Genomic DNA, 23,354 nt, shown 5'->3' with positions numbered 1-23,354 from the left:
AGCAACCACCTGTTTGGGCACTGAGCTCTGACCCTCAGGCAAGGAATGGCCTTCAGTTATCCTGGGGAATACTCCGAGTTCCTTCCTCTGGAAGCAAGCCTGAATAGATATTAAAAGAACAACATCACCTTAACAACAGCCACTCCCCCACAGACCTTGTTTTAAAGGTTAGGGGAGAGAGAACCAGCAAAAAGGAGCCCTGTTATTAGGTTATTTTACTGGGATGGTGTGATCTACCCATCCTCTTATCATTATGGATATCAGATGTGAAAGGATGCTTAGAGAAGGAGTACTTAATCTAAAAGAAAGGACAGGTAGTTATCAATATTTATTTAGAAGCTAAAGAAAAAGTGCAGTGCAATAGTTCCCCCTACTGACAGCATAAAATTAAATGGCTAATAAATGTTACTTATTGGGTGGTCTTCAAACTGCTAATTCAGTGTCCCAGCATCGCTGCTACCTGAGCCTACTGGTACACAGCAAACCACCTGAAAATCAGCTGCTCTGGCAATGATTTGCCTAATGGAATAGAACCAAATCCAAAAAAAACTCTAGCAGATCTTCAAGGTCACTCAAAAGGGCAGTATGCAGCCCCACAGAAAAAAGGATTACTGAACTTGTGTGCTCTGAATGAACCGGTGGGATATCCGTCAGCAAAAAAAATAAGACAGGAACATGGGTGAAATGCGGCTGTACCTCCTCCTGTGAGTGCCAGAGTCTTAAGGACACACGGCAGGCCTGAGCAGGATCTTGCCAAAATTCATCTGAGTTTAGGTCTGACCTTTGCAGACAAAGAGGGAGCATGACTTACAAACTCATCGCCAGCCCCTGACAAAGGGCACTGAAAACATTCTTTCTGCTTTAGTGTTGCCTCTTTGTTCTAATGACAGCCAAGTCAAATCAGACCCAAGAACAGCCACTCACATGAGCCAAAATGTAGTTGGGTACGACATGTGCATCTGGCCCTTGGTGGCAGCAGCAGCTGGCTCTGCATCCATAGCTTCCATTTCTGTTGTGGAAAACTAACATGACTTTGTACACTGGTTATTTTACAAGAACAAAAGGCTGAAGAAAATCCTGCAGGACATTACAGCCTGACCTCACTTGTAAAACATAACGAGCAAATATGCAGCAGTACAGCATAAAAGAATAACAGATAAATACAGAGGTTACTGAGGCATGCACTAGAAGACTTGATTCAATAGGTGGGGATTTTGCAGAGATCTCTTATGATCCTGGCTCTCACATTACAAATGCACCTGAAAAAAAAATGCTAAATGCTTTTAAAGTAAATGTCAGATCTCATTTCAAGCACACAGACAGTGAAGATGACATCCACCAGCAGATCTAGAAGTTAGCTATGTATCAGAGATTCTCACATCACTTTCAATTCTCTCTCTGTGCTGTCTGGAAAATGTAATTACACATCGCTAGTGACAAGCACCTTCATTTTAACCACACTCCTGCACCTGGCTCTCTCACTTCAGTAAGGCTTCCTATTGCTCCCAGCACAGAATGCTGAACCACTCCGTCAGCTCACGGGCAGCATGCGAGCACACCTTCCCTTTGCTGTTCCTACAGCCTGGCACAGAGAAGCCCTGCGTATGACTGGGGGTTTGGGTAATGCACAATATAACCCACAAAACCTTAATTGCTCGAAAGGATCCCATTTAGTGTGGGTTGCAGCTGCTTGGTCAGGTGGATGTGAAACTATGACAATGTAGCATTTTCCATTTACTTTGGCTTTAGCAGCGTTGCAGCCACTGCTACGCTGATCCTCTTCCAGTAAATGAACTTCTTTTGGGGAAAAAAGTACCTGGAGCATTCCTGCTGTCATAGCCTTTATGATGATAAGGAAGATGTCGGACTGCTAACTCTCTGGGGCAAGGACTGAGACTTTTACCTCAGAGAGGAGCTCCTGCATCTCAGGCACTGCCTGAAACAAAACACCGTAGCTGCTGCAGGAAGTCACAGCGTGTGGTGTGGTTACGTTCTGCTGCTGAGCCACTCTCGGGACAGCCCCGAGCCCTTCAACTAGAGTGGGTCACAAAAGGCAGCGAGCAGGGTCCACGTGCAGGAGAGGCACTGGCCCTGTGCCTCCCTGGAGAGGGGGAGAAGCCCTTTGCACAGGCCACAGCGCCACATTATAAACTGAAGAATTGATTGATGTTTTGGGTTACGTTTTGATAAACAACCTCCTTCTGGCCATTTCTTATCTAAGAGCCAACATTTTACCTTTCTCCGCTATCTGCTCTGAATGCAACTCATCACCAAAACCAAAGCAATAAGGCAGCCACTGAGAGTTGTGCTACTCATGATGTTTTTGAACTGTGACACGGCCCCATTCCACTCCCCCGGGGCGGTGAGGGCACAGCTGACGCACAGGAAAAGCCACCGGGACAGAGCTGGGGCAGCATAAAGCGTGGGGCAGACGGCAGCCACGCCTGGGGACATCGCCAACAGCTCAGGGGCCACTTGCACAGGCAAGTTGGGGGGCTCTTTCTGTCTGTCCGTCTGCCTGTCCATCTCTCCATCCATCTGCAGCCTTCAGGGTGCCTTGGGAGTGGGGGGGAGGGGAAGAGAGTGTCTTACCTAGAGTTGGGGGCCTCGTGGTCCTGGAGATCCCCACTGCTCCTGCACCACTGGGCCGCTCTGTCGGGGGAGGTTTCTCTGCCAGAGGGGACTGTAGGGAATGTTGTAGCAGTAGCACAGGTCATAACTGTAGACAAAACCAAAAGCATCTGAATGAGCACCTCACAACGTGAAAAGTGAGACACTTGCACTGTATTTCATTTGCTATAGCTTGATGCTAATTTTTAAACACGGTACATTTCTGCAGGAAGCTTTCAGGGGAGATCCAATATAAATTACAGGAGTCCTGAGCTTTTAAACTTTTAGCACAACTCCCAGGAAAAGGAAAACCTGCAGCAGGATGTATTGCATTGAATGTGTTTCCAGAACCCTGGGTACAGACTAGACCTGCCCTTTGCAAGGGCAGGTTAGAAGTCCAAAGAGGTTGCAGCATCATTTTTTTTTTTTTTTTAAATTTGTATAAAAGTACAAAGTTTTTAAGACTTGGTGGGTATCACAACCACCACAGTTTGCCAGAAGCTGCAATAAAATTTCTCTCTGAAAGCAAGCAGGCTTACAAATCTTATTTTCTCAACATGAGGTATTATTACATTATGATTTGGTTTTTGTAGGTATCTCAAGAAATAAGGCCTGTGATTTCTTTGTAATTACCAGCGTAGCAACAGAGATAGGAAAATGTTCCTATATATTGCTCCAAAAACATATATTCCGTCCTTTGAAATGTTGACATTATGGAACTATGATTCAGAGTTGGAAATGGAAAAGCTTTTTATTAAAAGGTCAGCTTTTTATAAAACCGCCAATTTTACAAAAACGCCAAGATGAAACCTCATCTTTTCAATTTTCAAGGAAAAATGTCCCTCCTGCAGTGCAATCTTTAATCCACGGCACTGTATTGTACATAGTTTGTTAGTGTGAGCAAGGCGATGAGGAGCAGACAACCCCTGGTAAAGGACAAGGCCGTGGGCAGAGCTCACAGGAGGACCAAGGTGGAAGGCCCCAGGGTGCCCCTTGTCTACTTATCCATAACGGCCTGTTCCCAAACTACTGCTGACTTCTTCTGCAGATGACACAGCTAGAATCACAACCCAGCAAAGTCTGCATTGAGGCAATGTTTATCTCTCAGTGCAATACAGAAGTATGTCAGTTGTTCCCAGTGCATCCTTCAGTGCAACACAGGAGATGTGATAATGCTGGAAAGACGTGGAAGTGTAGGTAGGAGCAGTGACACAATCCAATGGGACCCTTCAGAGCAACCTTCAGGCTTCTTTAGTATACCGTGGGGCTAAAGCAGAAAATCAATTTCTGCTTTTTTTTAATATGAGCTTATTCTACTTCAGCTTTTGAATATGCTTTTCTGTGCCAAAAAAAAAAAAAAAAAAAAAAAATCACAATGAAAATGTTTTCATGAATGGGATTAATGATGATGTGATGCAACCTTAGAGTACAGCGGTCAGAAAGATCATCTTTGCCCAAGTAGGAAAGCAGTCACTGAGGTGTCTGCTTTGAGAGTCCACTCACCCAAAGCAATCTCTTCAGTCCTTGAAAGCAGTGGCTATTTAAACACAACTCAACCCACCTAAAATCTTAACTCTCAGTAGAGAGTCAAAAGTTAATTGGGGTATATAGCCAAGCCAAGAATTTCAGAGCCTGGGACTGGGTGACCCCACTGTTGCTTGTCTTTTGGTTTTCATATGGCTATACCCTTCCCAAGTTTTTTTTTCTTTTTCTTTTTCTTTTTTCAACACCAAATCTCAAAATTCTATGCCAAGTAAAAATGGAAAAGATATACTAGATTAATAATTAACATTCTGAAGTAAGCAGTCCTCTCCAAACAGAAGACATGGGGCTCTAGCGACAGCACAACAACATAAAATGGCATGAATTCATTGTTACAAGCAAATTCTTTGCTTTTACTACTATTTCCTAAGAACAGCTGGATTTGAAGTATACAATCCTGAACTATTTCTCCAGGAAGAGATGCTGCACAAATTTCCCCACTTCATAATCATCTGAACATATGCATTAAGGAAGAAAGCTGGCAGAGGTGCAAGAGCTAAAACATCTAGTTGTCTTACTTGCTTTTCTCCCTCTTCCTTATAACTGACCAACTTCAGTCGAGAAACATTCATTTTCAAAGACAGAGACTAGCCAGGAATATTAAAATACATAATTAAAAAAAAAAAAAAACTATGATGAAAATAAATGTTTTGTTCACTTTATATTACTAATACATTGCTATTTTCAATGCAAATAAGTTTAATTATTTCTTTTGCAGCATGTCGCAATGGAGTCAAGTTCAACAACTGGAAATAAAGTTTTTAGAACAAGTTGACCAGTTCTATGATGATAACTTTCCCATGGAAATCCGGCATCTGCTGGCACAATGGATAGAAAGCCAAGATTGGTAAGGAATACATTTGCTCCCTCTCTCTTAATATTTCCCATCATTAACAGTTTTTACCTTATCTGTCAGATTTCAGGGCACTCAATTTGTGAACCATGCAGGCATCTACATTCCAAGAATAGTATTCTGCTGTTCATGGATTTATCTTGTTGAGTTAGCATTACACTTCATCTATTTAAGAGATTCAGTATCAGTAAATTCCTGTTAAAACTGCAATGTTATTTTCAACTTCTTAAATAACAATTTCCTTTGAACCTATTTTATATACAATGGTCATGCTTACACCAACAGAATCAATAAATTACTGTGCTTTTTTCCTAAGAAACTACCACATATTACGTGAAACACGAAGGAGTATTGTTGAAAATTGCAACTGCATGTTTTGAAATAATGATTTTAATGAAAAGCAACAAATTTAAAGTTAAATATAAATATAATATTCAATTATAACATTTCTGGATTGGATACTTTTTCTTAGAGCACAGATTTCTATTCCTTATAACTTCGAATTTAAGGAACATCTGAAGGGGAGTTCTTATTTGAACTTAATCCTAAGCAAAATCCGATTAAAATGATCTAAGAACAAAAAGATGTTGTACTGCAGGACATGGTTTAGTAGGAAATATTGGTGATAGGTGGATGGTTGGACTGGATGATCTCGGAGACCTTTTCCAACCTTGGTAGTTCCATGATTCTGTGAAAATAATGGCACTAGATTTTTCACAGAAAAACATAATGCAAGTCAGTTTTCAATGGAAATGTTATACCTTTACCTCCTGTAGCACAGAATTATTCCTTTTACCCAAATCACATTTAAAGCTGGACATAGAGTTCTATGGAACAAGCCAGCAATTTGCAGGAATTGGTATCTAGAAGGTAAATTTATACAGAAATTTAGATCAAATTCAATCAATAGTTATCTCAAGAAAATTCAGAACTAAGTACCAAAAAATGTTTATACTAATAGCAGCAGGAAGAGATGTCTCAATTTGGGAAGCTAAATCCACAAGTCTAGGAGAACTATCGAAAAAAAAAATCAATTAATTAATATGACAATTTTCCTTGAAGATTATAGCATGCAGTGGGGCTGTGGAAACATGGGAATCATTAAAATCTCCTTTTTGCCAGATTTAGCAGGTATATCTCAAACACGTATCCACCATTTAGGGAACAAGGAGAGAGTAACCTTAGGACAAGGAGGCCATCCAGTCCAAAGACTGCCTTCCTCTATCCTGCTCACTAGTGTTACTGCCCTTCATGTAACAAGCTGTTCCATAAATAGCAGAACTAGTAAAGCCTGTTTCCATGTTATTTGCATTCTCTGTCCCCTACATACCCTTCACCAGTAGCTTCAGAGTCTTCTCGTATCCCCATATAGTTTGGCTGGGCAAAGGCTCATCTGGTGCCTGGTGTGAAGATATATATCTGCTGACTGGCCATCTGGCTGTTGCCTCCTGGAGCAAGTTATTACTGCCATTTTCCTCAGTGGAGGCACTAATTTGGATTCCTCTCCTCTACCAACCTGCCAGTTTTCTGGGAAATTTGTACAGATACAGTATTTTTTGGACTTTGAGCCCACTGTCAACTTTGGCTAAAAGCGGGCAGCAACTTGAGAAACTACGTCTGTGTGACTGACAGAGAGAGAGAGACTCTGGCTCACACTGTGCTCAAGCCTCATTTCCTTCAGGGAGTGGGCTAAATGTGTTTAAATATTCACAGAAACTGAGACTGGAAATCTCTGATTGTCTCCACTCTGGACGAGGCCATAGTGTGGTGAATATAAATTCAGGGATCATAAAATCAATTATTTACATAGCTCTACATGATACATTTCAATCGAGCTTCTAACTGCCTTTATTTCTCAATGGATTGTAAATTTCTGTACAGATAGTTTGGCACTTATGACATTTTAAAAATGTTTCTCGTTCATCTGTTCTCAAGGGAGGCTGCATCCAACAACGAAGCAATGGCAACCATCCTTTTACAGAACCTCCTAATACAAGTGGATGAACAGCTAGACCGGGTTTCACAAGAGAAGAACCTTCTCTTGATACACAACCTGAAAAGAATCAGAAAGCTGCTTCAGGTATGTTGTTCCTCCAGATAACCAATTGCACACTCTGCCTGGCTTCTAAGGGCAACGCCTGACCTCTGCTAACACAGCTTGTTCCTGTGCACAGCTCAGAGCTTTCCCTATTCCCTTTTCCAGGCAGCTATGGGAAGAATAAGCCTCCAATAAGAGGCTATCAGTAACCATGTGGAAAAATAATCCACATTTTTAATTCACGTTACTGAGATACAACGATGTTGTGACCTCTTGGCTCAGCGCATACCCACGTCTTACTCAGCTCTTAAAAACAGGTTGATACAGTGCTTATAGATGTCAGTGTTTGTTACAAGTGTGATTAACAACTTTCCAGACACTCACACACACGTTTAAATACGATTAGCTGTGACAGTCTTTGGGAAAACATCATGTATTTTGGCCTTAGCAAAACAGCACCCTGAAAAAGGAACCACATTTGCTATTTTGTTCTTAGCTGTGATTACTTGTTATGAATTGCTTAAAGGATTTTCCTTTAGGCTTCTGAAAAAGTGATATTTACTTTGATTGGTTGAACGTTCCTCTAGTAATTGTTTATTTAAGGCAAGAATTCTCAGAGTTCCACTTCATTAGTCATCTACTTCCTGACATCTATTTGTCTTCTGCATAAAATAGATACACATCTGAGTTGAACAAAAGTTTGGGGATTTTTCTCTCCTTTCGTGGTGTTTTCCATAAGTACTTTAGTGTATCATTTACAAAATCATTTTCTTAATTTTATATGAATTCATTGATCTGGAACATCTTCATACTGCTGTGTCAATTATTTTGGTGCTACTGTGGCTGCATGTCTTTCTATTCTATGTCTGTAATGGTGGCCCCCTTAAAAAAGCAATGCTGCTATCACTTTTCCTTCCAGTGTTATGCAAGAAGTTATGCATATAATTTAAAATCAAAGCTCTTTTATTGCTTTTTTTGTTTGTTTTATGGTTTGGGTAGCAGCACTAACCCTCATTTCAGCACAGTTCAAACAACTTAACTGCTTTTGTAATGGAGAGCTGAAAGGTCATTGCTGTGATCTCCTTCATGGTCACTTGGACACTTTGCCACAGTACGGTTGAGCCAAAGCTCCACCACTTCAGGTGTTTCCTCACAGAAGCATATATGTACAAAGAGCACTGAAAAAAGCAGTTGTATTCCTAGCTCAACAGGCTGCACATTTCTGACTCCGCCTTCACAACGTGCATATGCACATGGATTGTGTGTATGTACTTCCAGGCTCTACCAAAGTAAAGAATCTCACTGCTCCTCCTTTTCCTCGCGCCATTTATTTTACTCTAAACTTAAGTTGGCTAACTTGAGTTGGCCACTTTGTGTCCTCTGTGAAATTCAGGACACTGAGATGACGCATCAGCCTAGAGTGCATACACAGTAGCTGACCAGGAAGCTGGTGTGAACATGGCCAGAGCGAAACCCAAGTCCTGCAGGCCCTGACTTAACAAGCTTCCTCAAGCAGTGAATTCTCTGCTCCACAAAGGTTTGCAGGTTGACAGTCTAAAGCAACACAAAACTCCTGAGGGAACACCAGAGATGCTGGAATTGCGCTGCTTATTAAAAAGGACTTTCACCTTGAGGTCTGCAGTAAAATATTTCCAATAGAACAAAAAACACAACAGCGCTATTACTAATAAGCTGACCTTTCTCTGTTCTAGCAAGACAACAAATAACGTCTATTCAGATTAAAAGCCACTCATTCAGTTTCAAAATACACATGCAAACCACCAGACACCAAACAGTACACTTTCACTATTAGAGCTTTTCCTGGTTTCTTATAACCTTTAACTCTATAATTCACAGCCTTATTATTATTTCCAAAACAATTTCTGTAGCTTGGAGTAGAACAAGGCTCTTACTGAATCTGTATCACATATATTCTGTACAGTTGTTTAAAACATTACATTCCGATTTCTAGAACATAAATGATAATTGTTTCGTCAGCCAAAGTATGCAATGTGTGTTCTTTGTAGTTGCACCTGATTTTTTTGAATGTAACTGAGGAGTTTGGAGGTATTTGGCTTCCCACCCAAAGCTGGTGCTCTCACAGATACAAAACTCTCATAATTTGAGCTAGCTTGTGACTGCTTCATGAGATAATACCAGAAAAGGTGACTGAAGCGTATAGTGCATTGCCATAAATCCTTTTGTTCTGAAATGCTAGTGAGAGAAAAGGCATGCTGCAAAACTAGAGACCGTTCGCTAGCTTCGACTGGCTCCCTAAATTAATAGTGGAAGCTACATTGGTAAACATCTTTTCATTCCTGGTGACTTTATGAACAGTCTTGGTTTGGTTTTCTCTGAAGGTTAGTTACACCATGATCCCACCTTTCTGTTTGCTCTCTAGAACAAGCACTTCTTTGAAATTTCACAGTTCACTCCTCTTCCTTCCCTCCTCTATACCACACACAGACGTGCAGACACTTGTAGACACACAAAAATGTTCAACCTCAATATGTGACCTGAATGCATTTGTTTGTTTACTATTTTGAGCCAATTATATATGGCTTGTCAAGCCAGATAATGCTGGAAACTAGCATACTGAACACAAAGCTGAGCTGTGGTATAGGTCACTAAATACTACAGCAACAACAATAAAATAATTATAAATACAGAACATTCATAGCACAGTCTGCAACTCTGGACAAAAGACAAAGTGTAGGACTACTGCTTAATTAGTCATACAATTAAGTCATTTGTGATGGCCAGCCTTAGAAGAGGAAGCAATAGCCACTTGACAAATGGCTTCTGCAGCTGCTTCCCAGGCAGCACAGGCTCAAGATTCCTCGTGCTGTTATGCCTACTAGTTTCCAATAGCACAGCCGAGCACTCTCTGTTTGAAAGATTCCACTCTGATTCCTTTCTATTATCAGGAAGAGAAAAAGTTCTGTGCTCCACCTGAAATGTCTGTATGCAGACATCATCATTATTCCATGGGATTAAGGAAGGAATTAGGGAAAAGAGAGAGACCTTGCCTGCCTGATATTTGCAATATAAATCTATTATCAATCTCAGGAGCTGCAAAATGCAAAGACCAGAACTGTCAGCAGAAAAACAGCCTAGCACCCTTGTTTTTAGGTCACCAAGACCACCCCTATTTTTCTACCACCACAGAAATAATAAAGGAGCATGACATTTCTGCTCAGACTGCTGAAATTTCCAGAATTACCTTGATGTAAAATGAAATGTTGACCAGGAAACGTACAATGTGAAAAAGTTTTAAGTACTTCAAGGCAACTTAGCTAAGCTGTTAACTCTCAGTAATTTGCTTCTCTATCCATTTCTTGCTCTTTCAAAATGGTACATCTTGACATTAAACTAGTAAAAATGCACGTATTTTACTAAAAAGGATCAGTGCTTTAGGTTAAAATCCCTTGTATTCTTATATTACTATTACTCCTCTAGTCAGTAAATTGGATTCATTTTTACAGCAGATTGGCCTTTTGTTGCGATGCTTTTCAGTGGATGACAGCAGAGCACAGCTGCTTGCTAAGGTTAAATTTTATGTCCCTCCTCCTACAGAAGTCCTGCTCCTGTGAGCAGCAGCTCTATAAAGGGATGAGGAGAGCATATGTTTGGATGGAGGAAGCTCTGCCTATGACTCTTTCTCCTGTTTAAAGCCTAGATGAAGAAAAGCAAAGCAGATTAGTCACAAGGACATGGTTTGTGCTGTTGCTATGACAGCAGAATGTAAAGGGCAGATGTTAAGCTCCAAAGAGCTGCCTATCACTTCTAGAACAAAATTTGAAATGCAACAGTCTGCAAGACCTTAGCCCATAAACAATTATATCCTGGCTTGCTGAAGAATTTCTTGTAAATAACTGTGCCTGTCCCTGAAGCAAGCTTCTTCAAAACATGCAAATAGATTTGGTGCACAATAGAGACTGGCAAAATTACTTGTTTAGGACAGAAGCCGCCCACATTCCTCCCTCACAGGCTAAAATCCTTGATTGGTAAGAGCAGCGTGGCTGCAGGGATCCTGCAAGGCTGCAAGTAGACTGAGGATTTAAGACAGACATGGCTCTGCCCATGCCCCACCTGCCCTTGTAGGAACAGTCTCCAAGTTATCTAGAGATTTTTCATCTTAGATATCCTTGTGCCCTTGCTTCTTCTCTTACCAGAGCTAGAAATTTGGCTTGGCTCGGCTGCCTGAGCCATGCCTGAGGTACCAGAAACTTCGCCAGCAGTGTGTTCAGGTGGCCAAGAAAGCCAATGGCATCCTGGTTTGTATCAGAAGTAGTGTAGTCATTAGGAAAAGGGATGCAATTGTCCCTCTGTGCTCAGCTCTGGTAAGGCAGCACCTTGAGTTCTTTGTTCAGTTTTGGGCCCCTCAATACAACAAAGACATGGAAGCCCTTGAATGCGTTCAGAGAAGGGCAAGGAAGTTGGTGAGGGATTCAGAGCACAAGCCTTATGAAGAACAGCTGAGGGAGCTGGGATTATTCAGTCTGGACAAGAGAAGGCTCAAGGGAGACATTATCACTCTCTACAACTGCCTGAAAGGAGGTTGTGGTGAGATGGAGGTCAGCCTCTCTCCAAAATAACAGTGATAGTATGAGAGGGAATGGCCTCAAGTGGTGCCAGGGGAGGTTCAGGTTGGCTATTAGGAAAAATTTCTCCTCAGAAAGAGCAGTCAGGCACTGGAACAGCCTGCCCACAGAGGTGGTGGATGCACCATCCCTGGAGGTTTTCAAGAACCGTGTAGATGTGGCACTGAGGGACATGGTTCAGTGGCCACTGTGGTGATGGGTTGATGGTAGGACTGGATGACCTTAGTGATCTTCTCCAACCTTAATGACTCTATAATTCAGAGACAGAGATGGGCTGTGCAGTGCAATGGGCATATGACAACAACACCAGGAAAAAGCAGGAATTCCCAGCATCATCCCACTCATAATCACAGCTCATCTTTATGCTCTAGTCTCATGATAACTCTTGAAAGCAATCCCTTCTCACTAACAGCAACATACATCTGTGTCACAAAATTGTTTATGATATTCAGGGGAAAATCAGATTATATAAATCTCTTATAAAAGTGAAATAACTGATTTCAGGGACAGAAAGAATAGCTTCTTCTCTCATTTACCACTGAAGCCTGAGTTAATGAGGGTATGTTGTGCTCTGGGGAACATTTTGCCATAAAAGATGTATATTCATGACATTTATTTAACAGCCACAGCAGATTCTCAGGTATCTGTGATCTGCACATGCTCACCAGCCCTGCTAGAGCCTGAGATGAGGTGAAGGCAGGCAGAGGACAACCTGCCTAGGTAACCACAACTGTGTGCACACCTTCAGCAGCAATCCTTGGGGAATCCTTGCAAAGAGAGAGATCAAGGATTCACCAGATCTGCTGATTCACACCAATTGTACCAACATGAGCTGTTGGAAACAGATTTCAACTGTGGAGCTGGGAAATAATAGTTTGGTTCTTCCATCTACACAGCACTACGTTTTTATGAAATTATCTGCAACAGTATCTTAATCTACCTCCTGTCCTCTCAACCACAGCATGTTAACGTTATGGCATTTCATTTCATATTAAACTTACCCTAATTCTAAGTAGCACAAACAGCATCTTGCTTTCCACACTGTTAAAACAGGGATGTGGTAGCATGTTCTTGCTTCTGCTTCAGTTTCTCAGTCATACTGCACGGCTTGTTTCTATCTGTAATGAGAATCAAACATCTTTGAGCATCTCCAGACGCAAACTAAGTATGGAGATGTTTATTTCAGTTCAGGTAACTGTTAACACAAGTTTCTATATCAGAAAGGAGAAGGATGAGGAATCCTAACATTATTTGTTTTGGACCATCAAAGAAAACTAACCAAAAAAAAAAAGAAAAAAAGAAAAGCATTTGATCCAAGATAGGATATTCCAATTAGTACTTAACAAATATTTCTAATAATCACTATACTGAGAAACAGTTGCAAAGAATGGAAACGTAGCCATTGATGTTTAGGTTGCCATTTCCTGTTAAAGCTAAAAATGGGGTGAGAATGGAACATAGAGAAAGTTCATAATGTACCACAGAAAAAAAAAAAAAAAACAAAAAAACCCAACAAAACCCAACATGTAAAATATTATTTACGTGTGTTTAGTGCTCATGCAACCTGATACATCAACAAAGCAATGAATTTTATCTAATACCATCCCAACTGGCTTTTCACATTACCGTCTTGCCATCAGCATGTTTTCAAGCTTAATCATTAAAGCTGTTTACAAAATAATTTGGCATGCAAGTGGGGAACCTTGAACACAATCTGCAGAGCGAATGCTAACCAGCCAACCCTCTGCCATCACTGATTGCAGGCTAGCAGCTGCATGGCAGCTAATGAGGATTTTTTAACAAAGGATTCCAATGCATGGCTGCAAAAAGGTTATTCCTAGAAGTGAAATGTTTTGGAGTTACTCGTCCTTATTTCAGGAATGCCGCTGTAATAACCTACAAACATTTCAGTTTGTTTTCGTAGAACGAATAAGAGTTGGCTTATGTACAGATGTTTAAAAATCAAGAAAATAAACGAAGCCTTTTGCACTCCTTGCTTGCTCTAAGGGCCCAGCTGCAGACAGAGATCTGCCTGGGAGGTTAGCAATGGGACTCTGGGCTTTGTGTCCAAATGACAGGAAGAAAACAAAAATCAGATGTCCTCTGCTATTTGCCCTCTTTTGCAGGGAAAATGGTGTGAAATGTGGTTTGAAACACATCTCATTTGACTAAGAAGCATTGCTACGTTATTCATTCCCTGGGGGCAGCACAGTTGCACTGTGTGATGATGACATCTACAACAGTGCATTTTCTGCAGCTGTATCTCACCCACTACCTGCTGACAAGCCTACTGCTCCTATAGACCACCCCTTGGCTCTTTTTTTTGCGTTGAGAGGAACTCAGTGGAGTTTAGGGGCAAACCAGAGTATGGAATAAAAGACCTCTGCCTTCACAGCTTATCCCAGCTCTGTTGTGGTGGCATGTGCTCCCAAGAATATTTATGCTCTTCTGGAAGTTACGTACTGCATTATATGAGTAAAGCAGAAACAGAGCACTGCAGGGTTATGATTTAGGGCCTCCCACATTCAGAGGAGTTGTCTAAAAGATTGAGTCTGCCTTTAAGATTCTCCTAGGTATTTTGAAAGCAGGAAGGGAAATCTAAATATAAGAATCGAAGAAGAGCAGTCACAGGTACTTCCTCTTAAAGACCTAAATAGAACAGAGCCATCTTTTTTGGTAGAAAAAGAATTTTAGTAAGAACAGAACCTGCTGAGATGCAGGGTTTAAAAAAATAAAAAAAAATAAAAAAAATAAAAAAAAAAAAACACCCAACCAAACGCTCTTCACCAAAGAAGAGAAAGAAGAGTCAGTCCTTGCAGTACACTGAGAGAGGTGTTCTGCCTGCCTGCACAAACAGGAACAATAAATCAAGGCAAAAATGACAATTATTTTGTTTTGTTTTCATTACATGGAAGATGAGATACTTGCTTATCTAGAGAGATGCTGAATATCCAGCTTGATAGAACGAGGGTGTCACAAGAAAGCAATGAGGAAGGCAACGTGTTCTTTCTTGACATTGTAATCCTGTTCTCTGCCTGTGTCCCAGCTCCCTTCCATCAAATATTCACTCAACATCAACACATCAGTAGTTGTCATAGTTAACAGTTCCATGCTGCCAATAAAGATTTTATTGCACACGCCTGAAAGGCATACAGTTGGGTTTTCCAAGCAGAACCAACATGAAATAGCAAGCGCTGATGGTTTTCACAGTAAAAAATGCATTTTGTCAGAATTAAAAAGCACTTAAAACCTACTCAAGCCATTTAGGTCACCTTGAAAAGCGGGTAAAAGTTTGGGTTTTTTAAAGGTTAAACACCATCCTCGTATGCTAGAGGCAGTAAGCAACAGCCAAACCCTTCTAATCACATCACTGAAACACAGAAAACAGGATATTCTGTAGTGCATATAAGGAGGTACTCATTTATAGATATGCATGGTATAGAGACCTTTGGCTGTCAATATCACTGAGGTTGGGAGTGATCCTATTTGTGATGGAGATACCCAGGGGAAATTACACAACACTGTTGGGGGAAATTATTAAATGTGGGGGTGGGGAAGTCGAGTAAGCAAGAGAGCCAGTCTCTGGTATAGATTTCTTAATTCTTCCCAGGAAAAGCAGTACATTTCCAACACTAAAATTGACAGCTCTCTGTACCAGCGCACGTACTTTGCAGTTCCATAAGAAGTGTTTTCAAGTTTCTCCACGATCTTATAACTTAGGGAATCAGAGTCCTGCATTTCCCCAGCCACTGAGGAGGATCTGAAAACATCCCAGACAACTCAGGCTGTTTTAAAATTCGCCTAACATGTTTGAATGCTGCACACTGTAACATATCCATCTTTTGTGCAGAAATGCCTTTTTGGTTCTCTTCATAATTTGGTAAGATACTTTCCCAGCAGATGCCTCTGAGGTGCAGACAGTGCATTCGGGGCAGTGGTAGGAGGGATTTCTCCCCAGAAAATGTCATCAGCATTCAGAGAAATGTTCTTCTGTTCAGAATGAAAGTTTGACTCCCTATTTGTTTAAATTTATCATCATGGTGGTACTCATTGAATGTAAAATTCTCCAAATAAGACCAATTGTTGTTTGCTCGAAACCACAGCACAGAAGACCTCTCCAAAACAGAAATTTTCTTTTTCCTCTCTTCTAAGACCAATGGAATTGCTGCTATAGTAGCAGATACGAATAACATTTCCTTTTGAAACTTCAGATGAAAAGTGAACCACCATCTTCTCTTTGTTGGTATTTGTAAGAAGATGATTCTAAGTTTTCCCCTCCCTCTCTACATATATATGTATATATATATATACACATATATAAGTACATTAATAAAACAGTCCTGCATAACTGCAGAATCAGTATCCCTTATCCTTCCCAGCTGCCAATGCTTTTGTTGCACCAGCTCAAGCTTGCTTTCTTTGGTTGGCTTTTCTTTATTTCCCAACTTATACCACTTCTTCAATGATAAGAAATCATTTCCAAGTTGTCATTTGGAAGCCAAGTTCAACTTGAGCAAATCCCACTCAAAATCAAATCCCACTCTCAATCAAAGACAAAATGGAAGTACAGAAGAGCGAAAGCTTACAGTGAACTGATAGTACTGGCTGGCAGTTTGAAGTGTAATTTTCTTTGAGAAATATAAAACATGGAGAGAAAAAAAAAAAAACTGATTATTTTGACATTCAAGAACATTAGATATTGTTACTTTTAGTAATTACAGTCATTTAATACGTTGTAACCCTTAAGATATGTTATAATTTGTTTACTCATATCAATTTCTTATCTTTAAGTTACAAGCCATCTGCTAGAAGTACTGCAGAAGAGGTGGGGCACTGGAATAGGTTGCCCAGGGAGGTGATGGAGTCACCATCCTTGGAGATGTTGTACTGAGGGACACGGGTTAGTGGGAAATGTAATAGGTGGAAGGTTGGACTGGATTAACTTAGAGGCTTTTTCCAACCTTGGTGATCCTATGATTCTGTTCACATTGCACAAATACCACAGTTCTAGGTGAGCATGACAGACTGGCCGTGGCACACTGCTCTGCAGCTGCCCACAGCTTGCTGTGTGCTTTCATTTGTGTGCCTTTCTGGCCCATTGCCCTCCTTTGGTCACAAGCATGTGAATTCAGACCACAGTAGCTGCAGAGCATCATTCCAACCTTCAGTTGGTGGCGGGTTACAGCCTTGACAGCTCTCTGTCAGTCTGCTCTGTGCCTGCTGGAAGAGCAAAACGAATCAAGCAGAATCGAACAAGTGCCAGGTAGTCCTGAGTAAAGAGAAACATTACAGGCCCAACTGATTACTAGGGCTGTCTGAGTTACAAAAGGGGAAAAAATAATTAATTTCCACTTCAACTCCTGATTCAGATGGTTTTCCCTTACTGAAACAAAGAGAAAAAGAGAGAGAGAGAGAGAGAGAGAGAGAGAGAGAGAGAGAGAGAGCTTTTACATGTTTTGCATATGAACAGTATCTAGAAATGTTAGGAAAGTCCCCGATACCTGGCATTCATCTGTGGGGGATTTTAAAACATCCCAATGTCAAGAGGCTTTAGAAAGCCTTTTCTGTGTAGGTGTGTCCTCCAGCTCCAAGAGATTTCTATTTCATTTTGATTTAGTTACAGGGTCTGTTTGAATCTTTCTTGTTACACAGCAACGACAAAAGAATCCTCAAGGTCCCCATGAGGGTTGTTTGGGCCAAAATTTCATTACTGATCTCTGCAGCCAGTTTTGATTTTTCAAGTTTCCCTCCTTACACTCAGAGCTTCAAATAGAATCTCAGGCTCAGCCTAGAGTAACACAGTTCTGTCATGCTCTTTGGAACTCCATACTGCAATCCAACACTGGTGTCCAGGCTTCTGCATCCAGAAGTTCCTCAGGAACCCAAAGACCTCCCTTGCAGGATCGTGTCTTTATATTGAAACACTTTTTAGGTGTTATCAAATTTTACCAAATTCTGTTAGACAGCAGTTAGCTGGAAATAAACACTTCTCACTTCAGTTAGTCTGCAGAGATACCACTGCATATTAAGCTCCTCATATATTAGCCATCTACGAAGAAGGCAGGACACTGTTTTACCAGCCAAAAAATAAGAGCAATACTTAGAAGTCATCAGACCAACAAATACATGCATCAGTGGATTTACACTGGTTACAGATTTCTCACCACAACTCTCATCCCAAGCTTTATTACAAAAAATGCTTTTTTCTCAAGTCAAGGTGCTATCAACGAGGCTTAGCAACGCAAGCTGCTGTAGCTGAAGCTAGCCAAATGCTCCTGACTAAGCATGTCCTCATCCTTAACAATCAACTCATGTTTTGCTGAGCAGTTTCAGCCCATTGAGGGGTAGAAAACCCCTCAGTGCCAACAGCTGCAGCTAATTAATTACCCAACTGATTTTCTACCATCCTGAACTGCTTGTCCACAAATCAAAGCAGGCACAGCCCTCAGACTACTTTGGGTGTACGTTGATGGCCACGTGGGACAAGCACTTTATTCATCCCTCTCCTGGGATGAATTCAAAAACCCCAGAAACATTGCAAACCTTACTTTCATTGCCAACAATGCCATGACAGTCAAAGCTGCCCTAGAAGGGAGCACTTTGTACATCACTCATTTAGCTCTAAGAGTCCTGTGTCTATCACCTCATCTCTACCTGAAATGAGACTATAGCTAAGTGTGGTATTTAATACTGAGCATCTTGAAGCCTCTGCAATTAAAATTATCATTTTTGTGCAATATTCTTTTACCTCGCAAAGGAAGTCAAAACACGTCATGAAATCATGCAAAAGCACCTGGGACATTATCTGGTTCTATCTAGTGAAAATTGCTAGAAACATAGACCTGCTGTCACAGCAATAGATATGTGCTCAGAAAGTGTGCTCATATTTCTATCAGCAGTGTTCACATACTCGGTTTCTATTGGAGCAATTGGTATGAGATAACAAGGTAAAATGCACCATTGGTTTAAGTATACATAAACCTATCAAGTCAAATTCACAGAAAGCAAAAATAAATGTGACTAAAAACTATTCAAAAAGAGGAAGAAAAAGGAACAAGGCTAAAAGAGGAAATTGTACAGGAAGAGAAAATAATTGGATTAATGAAAAAAGGGTACATGAATATTGAATGAAGGGCACCTGACTGAAAGAGACATAAAACTTGAATGAAAGGCACGAAGGATATTGAGAAACACTGAACAAATACACCACCATGAAAGATGCTGCTTGAGTTATCAGGCTTTCCTACTTGATAAATACAGCACAAACCAGTGTTTTTCACATGGCACCCATTTATCTGTCAAACATCAGCAATTCTGCACCTTCCTTAAGATGGTGTAAAAAACAGACAAAATTTTAACTCTTCGGCTTGAGCCAAAGCTCTGCTGCTGCTTCCTTCCTTATTTGTTGAAGGAGATGAATTGTTCATAGACTAAAATTAAGTCTTCTGCTTTCTGCTGAAGATGCCTTTCTGACTGTATCATTACTATGCTGGTACGACTTTAGTCTTTTCTTGGCCGAAATGATCCATGCTAACAGCAACATCCTATTGAAAATGGAAAACATGATAAAAGCTTGCATAGAAAAGACAGACAGGAACGCTCTATCAAATACCAGAGGCGCAATTTGATCATCAAATTATGTGCATCTCAGAGTTACATCTTAGTATTCTCTGTAGGACACTTCCAAGAGTATTTTATGACCGTGGCACTAACTGATGCAGCACCGTGAAGCTGAAGCAACACTAGCAAAGGTCAAGAACATTGGGAGAGTCTTTTCCACCCACACTGAGCTCAGAGACAGGGAAACCACATTGTTTGTGATTTCCAGTGGGAAATCCTGCATTCTCAATTTTTAAAAGTTCTGTTTATTTGTGTTTGCAGGGGAAATACCATGGTAATCCCATGCATATAGCAGTGATCATCTCAAACTGCTTAAGAGAAGAAAGAAGAATATTGGCTGCAGCCAGCATGCCCGTGCAGGTAATGAATTACATTTCCCTAATTTACACCACGTTAATCTGCCCATGTGCTTTTAGGACCAAATCCTGTCCTCTCATTATGAATTCCACTAGAGTGATTTATGTACACTGGGGGGTTGCCAAATGTTACCCTTTAAACTCATGTTTGTACTTCATTAGTGGCTCTGCTGCTGCAAACATTGCTATAAGTGACTTCGATGTCACAGCTAATCTTCAAAGACTTTAATCTGTGGGAAAGACTTTAAAGAGATTATTCTTTGCAAAACAGATGTGTACATATTAAATTATGCATTGCGCTAATTCATATGAATTATGCAACACAAAAGACATTCCATCTTACATGTTACACTGATTGTTTGCATGTTACTCGAAGGAAGAAATTTTAAAACCACATTCACAACCGTTTTGTGGAAATGGTTATATGGCTAAAACACAGACAGAATATCATTCAAGTGTTCTTTTAATAACCTGCGGATGCAATACGTATTTTTATATGAGTACTGTGATACTGGTTTTTTTTTTTTAGAAATCTAATTGTCTGTGTTTCAGGTGCTTTAGTTTACTAAACATTTAATATTTGCAATACACCCAAGCCCTTTCACCTTTTGGATTTCCAAGTTAAAGAAATATGCTTTTGAGATCTGTGGTGCTAAAGAGATTGAGCCGTTCATACCAGTCCTCAGCCAGTAGAACATAGGGTTATGAACTCCCTGCCTGTGCTAGAACTTGCCATATCATCAATAACGCTTGGCGTTACTCATCCAAGTATTACCTGCTCAATGTGTTCCAGGGACCACTGGAAAAGTCTTTGCAGAACTCTGTGGTTTCAGAGAGACAAAGAAATGTGGAGCACAAAGTGTCAGCCATTAAGAACAGCGCCCAGGTATTTTGTTGTCCTGTTTCCTATCTGCACAACCACGAGCTATGATTTTCATAGACACATCTCAGCTATCGTTAAGTACCAACACCTTGTGTCGCTCCATTTATTCATTATCCCATTATTCTTCCAAGTTAACTACTCAATATGGATTCTCAGATCAGTTTTTGCAGCAGCTTTGGGTTCAGTGCAAGAGTTACCTAGTTTAAAGCTGTCACACTAATTGCTATGCAAGTTACAAGTGGATCACTGAGTGCAGTAAGAACATACCTACTGCTTCTAAATAGATGTGAGGTTCAATAAACATACTTCTGCAATTCCATCTCCTTTAGTTGGGTCAGAAGTAGCTACACTTTCTGACCTTTGAGTCACGTGCGTATCAAGATTTCTGTAAAGCCAAATACTGCATGACATAATTATACGTTTTGGAGGCACAAGGGGAGAAGAACGCTGTGAGCTGATGGTAACAATTCTCCAGAAGCTTGTCATACCACTGCAGAGTAGATTAGGACTGAGCCCTATAGCTAAGTCTCGTATAATAGGCTGCAGAAGTTCACAGAATAATTTCCTGTTCATTTCAAGGCAGGATAAGGATTCAGACTACCTATAGCCTTTTTAGGATCCCAGCACCTCTTCTAGTTTCATAGCAGACTTGATGTAGAAATTATAGTAGAAATACTCGTGCATATGCTGTCCACGAACAACACTTCAGGCATACTAGAAAGAGGTCCTACTAGCATTCTCTCATAAGCATCTCCCTACACAGAGATGAAACCCTTAAAAGGATAAAGCTAGCTTTAGAAGTTGTGGTACTAGATCTCTATCAATGTTACAGATAAGAGCTGCAAAGCAACAGCAGACGGATCTGCAACTCAGCAGCCAACCACGCTGCTGCTCCACCCCGTGTCTAGCAAGCATCTATGAGGGAAAGTGCAGCCACCCCTGAAAGACCAGGGAAAATGAGAATGATTTCCAGGTACAAGGGTTTTTTAATAGGTAATTAAATTGAACACAGAAATCAGCCAGCTCCTTGTGTACGTAATTTCATACCTTGCACACATAATTTAAAAGTTCAAAAAAAAAAAAAAGAAGAAGAAGAAAACAGAATTATTAACTCTGTGTGTCCTAATTTAGCAAAAGAACACTTTTATTTTCCTAGACACTGAGCTTGCATATCTCAGGGAACTAAAAAGCATTGTTCATCAGTCAATCAAGGCTTCCTATAAACAGCACAGAAAAAGACTTTCGAAGCAAACCAGATTATTTCCTACAGATTTATTTTCCTTCTCTTGATACATCTTTTTAATTACCCTCGTACGTGGTACAGATACAACACCTTCTAAACTTTTTGCTGTAGCTATGAAAACTAACCCTTGCAAAAAGCCAAAGCAGTAAAGCTGCATCACTCCCTTACCAAATTGCTAAGTATTCCTCTGAAAAATAAAGTCCCTGAACCCTGCTGCTCTCTTTGCTGCTCAAACCTTTCTGACTTTGCAAAATTATGCACTTGCTTTAAGGCTATACAAAGTCAGTTCAGTTATTGGTGCAACATTTTACGCGTTCAGACAGTAGGAAAGGAGAATGCTATGTTATGCCTTTATCCATTACAAAGCAAGTTCCTTTTTATGCCACTGTGAACACCAAAGTAATTTCTCGCTTTGCTCTCCCCTGGGAAAGATGACTGACCAAGATGTCAAATACTTGGAAGACTTGCAAGAAGAATTTGACTTCAGGTATAAAACAATACAAAGTTTAGGTAAGTGCTTTTGTAATTGTTTTTAGATTCACTAGGAAAAAAGTGATTACACAACTAAAATCCAGCCTCAGTTTTTTTTCTATGCATTATTGAGATAATATACGTAAGCATAAAAATAGATTTTTAGCTTGTATAAAACTACAGTCTGAGACATTATGACTCTCATGGGGTTAAAAGGGCAAACATGATCTCAGTGTTCAAGTGCAGTTATTTTCTAAAGATAAGGGGCACAACACAATGAGAAGAGCTGTCTTAATTTGAAGAACTTATTTTTCCTTCTCCTTGCGGTTGACTCGGCCCTTCCTTGGCACAATGTGGAAGAGCATCTTATTTCCCAGAGTACTGTTTTAGCCTCTAACTTGGCTGTCTGTTCTTTTTTGACCACAGTGATGATAATCAACTGGTAAGCACTCTGAATGCATGCTTGACCTACGATGGTTAAGATCTGCACACTGCAACAGCACTTGCACGATCTCTTTCAGAAAAGAAATTGAGGTCCACTCGTGTCCACTCAGATACCTTCCTGGTACCTCCCTTTGAACATGCAGAGATAGCTGGGGCTTGAAATGCCTGGGTTCTTAAAAACATTACTTGTGTGTTTATGGCTGGATATGGCTAGACAATTGGAAGAGATCAAATTGCTGTGGTTTAATGAGGTGTTGGTCATCAGGTCAAGAACAATTATTGACCAAACAGGTGATTGAAACCTGCCCAATTTGTGAAATCAAACATGCTTACATAGATGACTTTCAGGGCTTACAATTTCACTTTGACAACAATTGCTGCACACCAGCTTGAAGTACTTTAAGACGTGTATGTGAGCAACTGTGGTGGCTGAGCAGAGAGCCAAGTACCCACCTCCCTCTCTCTCTAAATACATACTCTGATGTAATGAGATGTCAATCCACACCTCTGCAGAGACACAGTTGGCACCAATTTCTTTTGTGAAGGTAGCATGAGTGACACAAGTGCAAAAGGTGGGAGATGAGCCAAGTATGAGTGTATATGTGGTGAGCTTGGGGAAGCTTGAAGCTAATGCATGATCCAGGGAAGGAAAAAAATTACAGAAAGGGGGAAGTACCAGCGTTTGGTACT

The 23,354-nt window shown here is 40.6% G+C and overlaps 1 protein-coding gene across 1 annotated transcript in view; it reads left to right on the top strand.

The window, feature by feature from the left end:
- The first annotated feature begins 2,285 nt into the window (after window positions 1–2,285).
- Window positions 2,286–23,354, top strand: part of STAT4 (signal transducer and activator of transcription 4) — a 38,686-nt gene continuing 17,617 nt past the window's right edge. Inside the window, exons 1-6 of the mRNA XM_042822405.1 lie at window positions 2,286–2,483; window positions 4,871–4,999; window positions 6,941–7,085; window positions 19,529–19,627; window positions 20,417–20,509; window positions 22,181–22,259. Coding sequence (XP_042678339.1) covers window positions 4,872–4,999; window positions 6,941–7,085; window positions 19,529–19,627; window positions 20,417–20,509; window positions 22,181–22,259 — 544 coding nt within the window. The 5' untranslated portion in view covers window positions 2,286–2,483; window position 4,871. The remainder of the gene's footprint in view (window positions 2,484–4,870; window positions 5,000–6,940; window positions 7,086–19,528; window positions 19,628–20,416; window positions 20,510–22,180; window positions 22,260–23,354) is intronic.

Source organism: Centrocercus urophasianus, unplaced genomic scaffold (genome assembly GCF_019232065.1).
Source record: "Centrocercus urophasianus isolate 14NV4802_14NV808 unplaced genomic scaffold, USGS_Curo_1.0 seq_20, whole genome shotgun sequence".
NCBI classification, from domain to species: Eukaryota; Metazoa; Chordata; class Aves; order Galliformes; family Phasianidae; genus Centrocercus; species Centrocercus urophasianus.
Note: the sequence above shows the minus strand (reverse complement) of the source record. Positions and strands in the feature narration are given on the sequence as shown.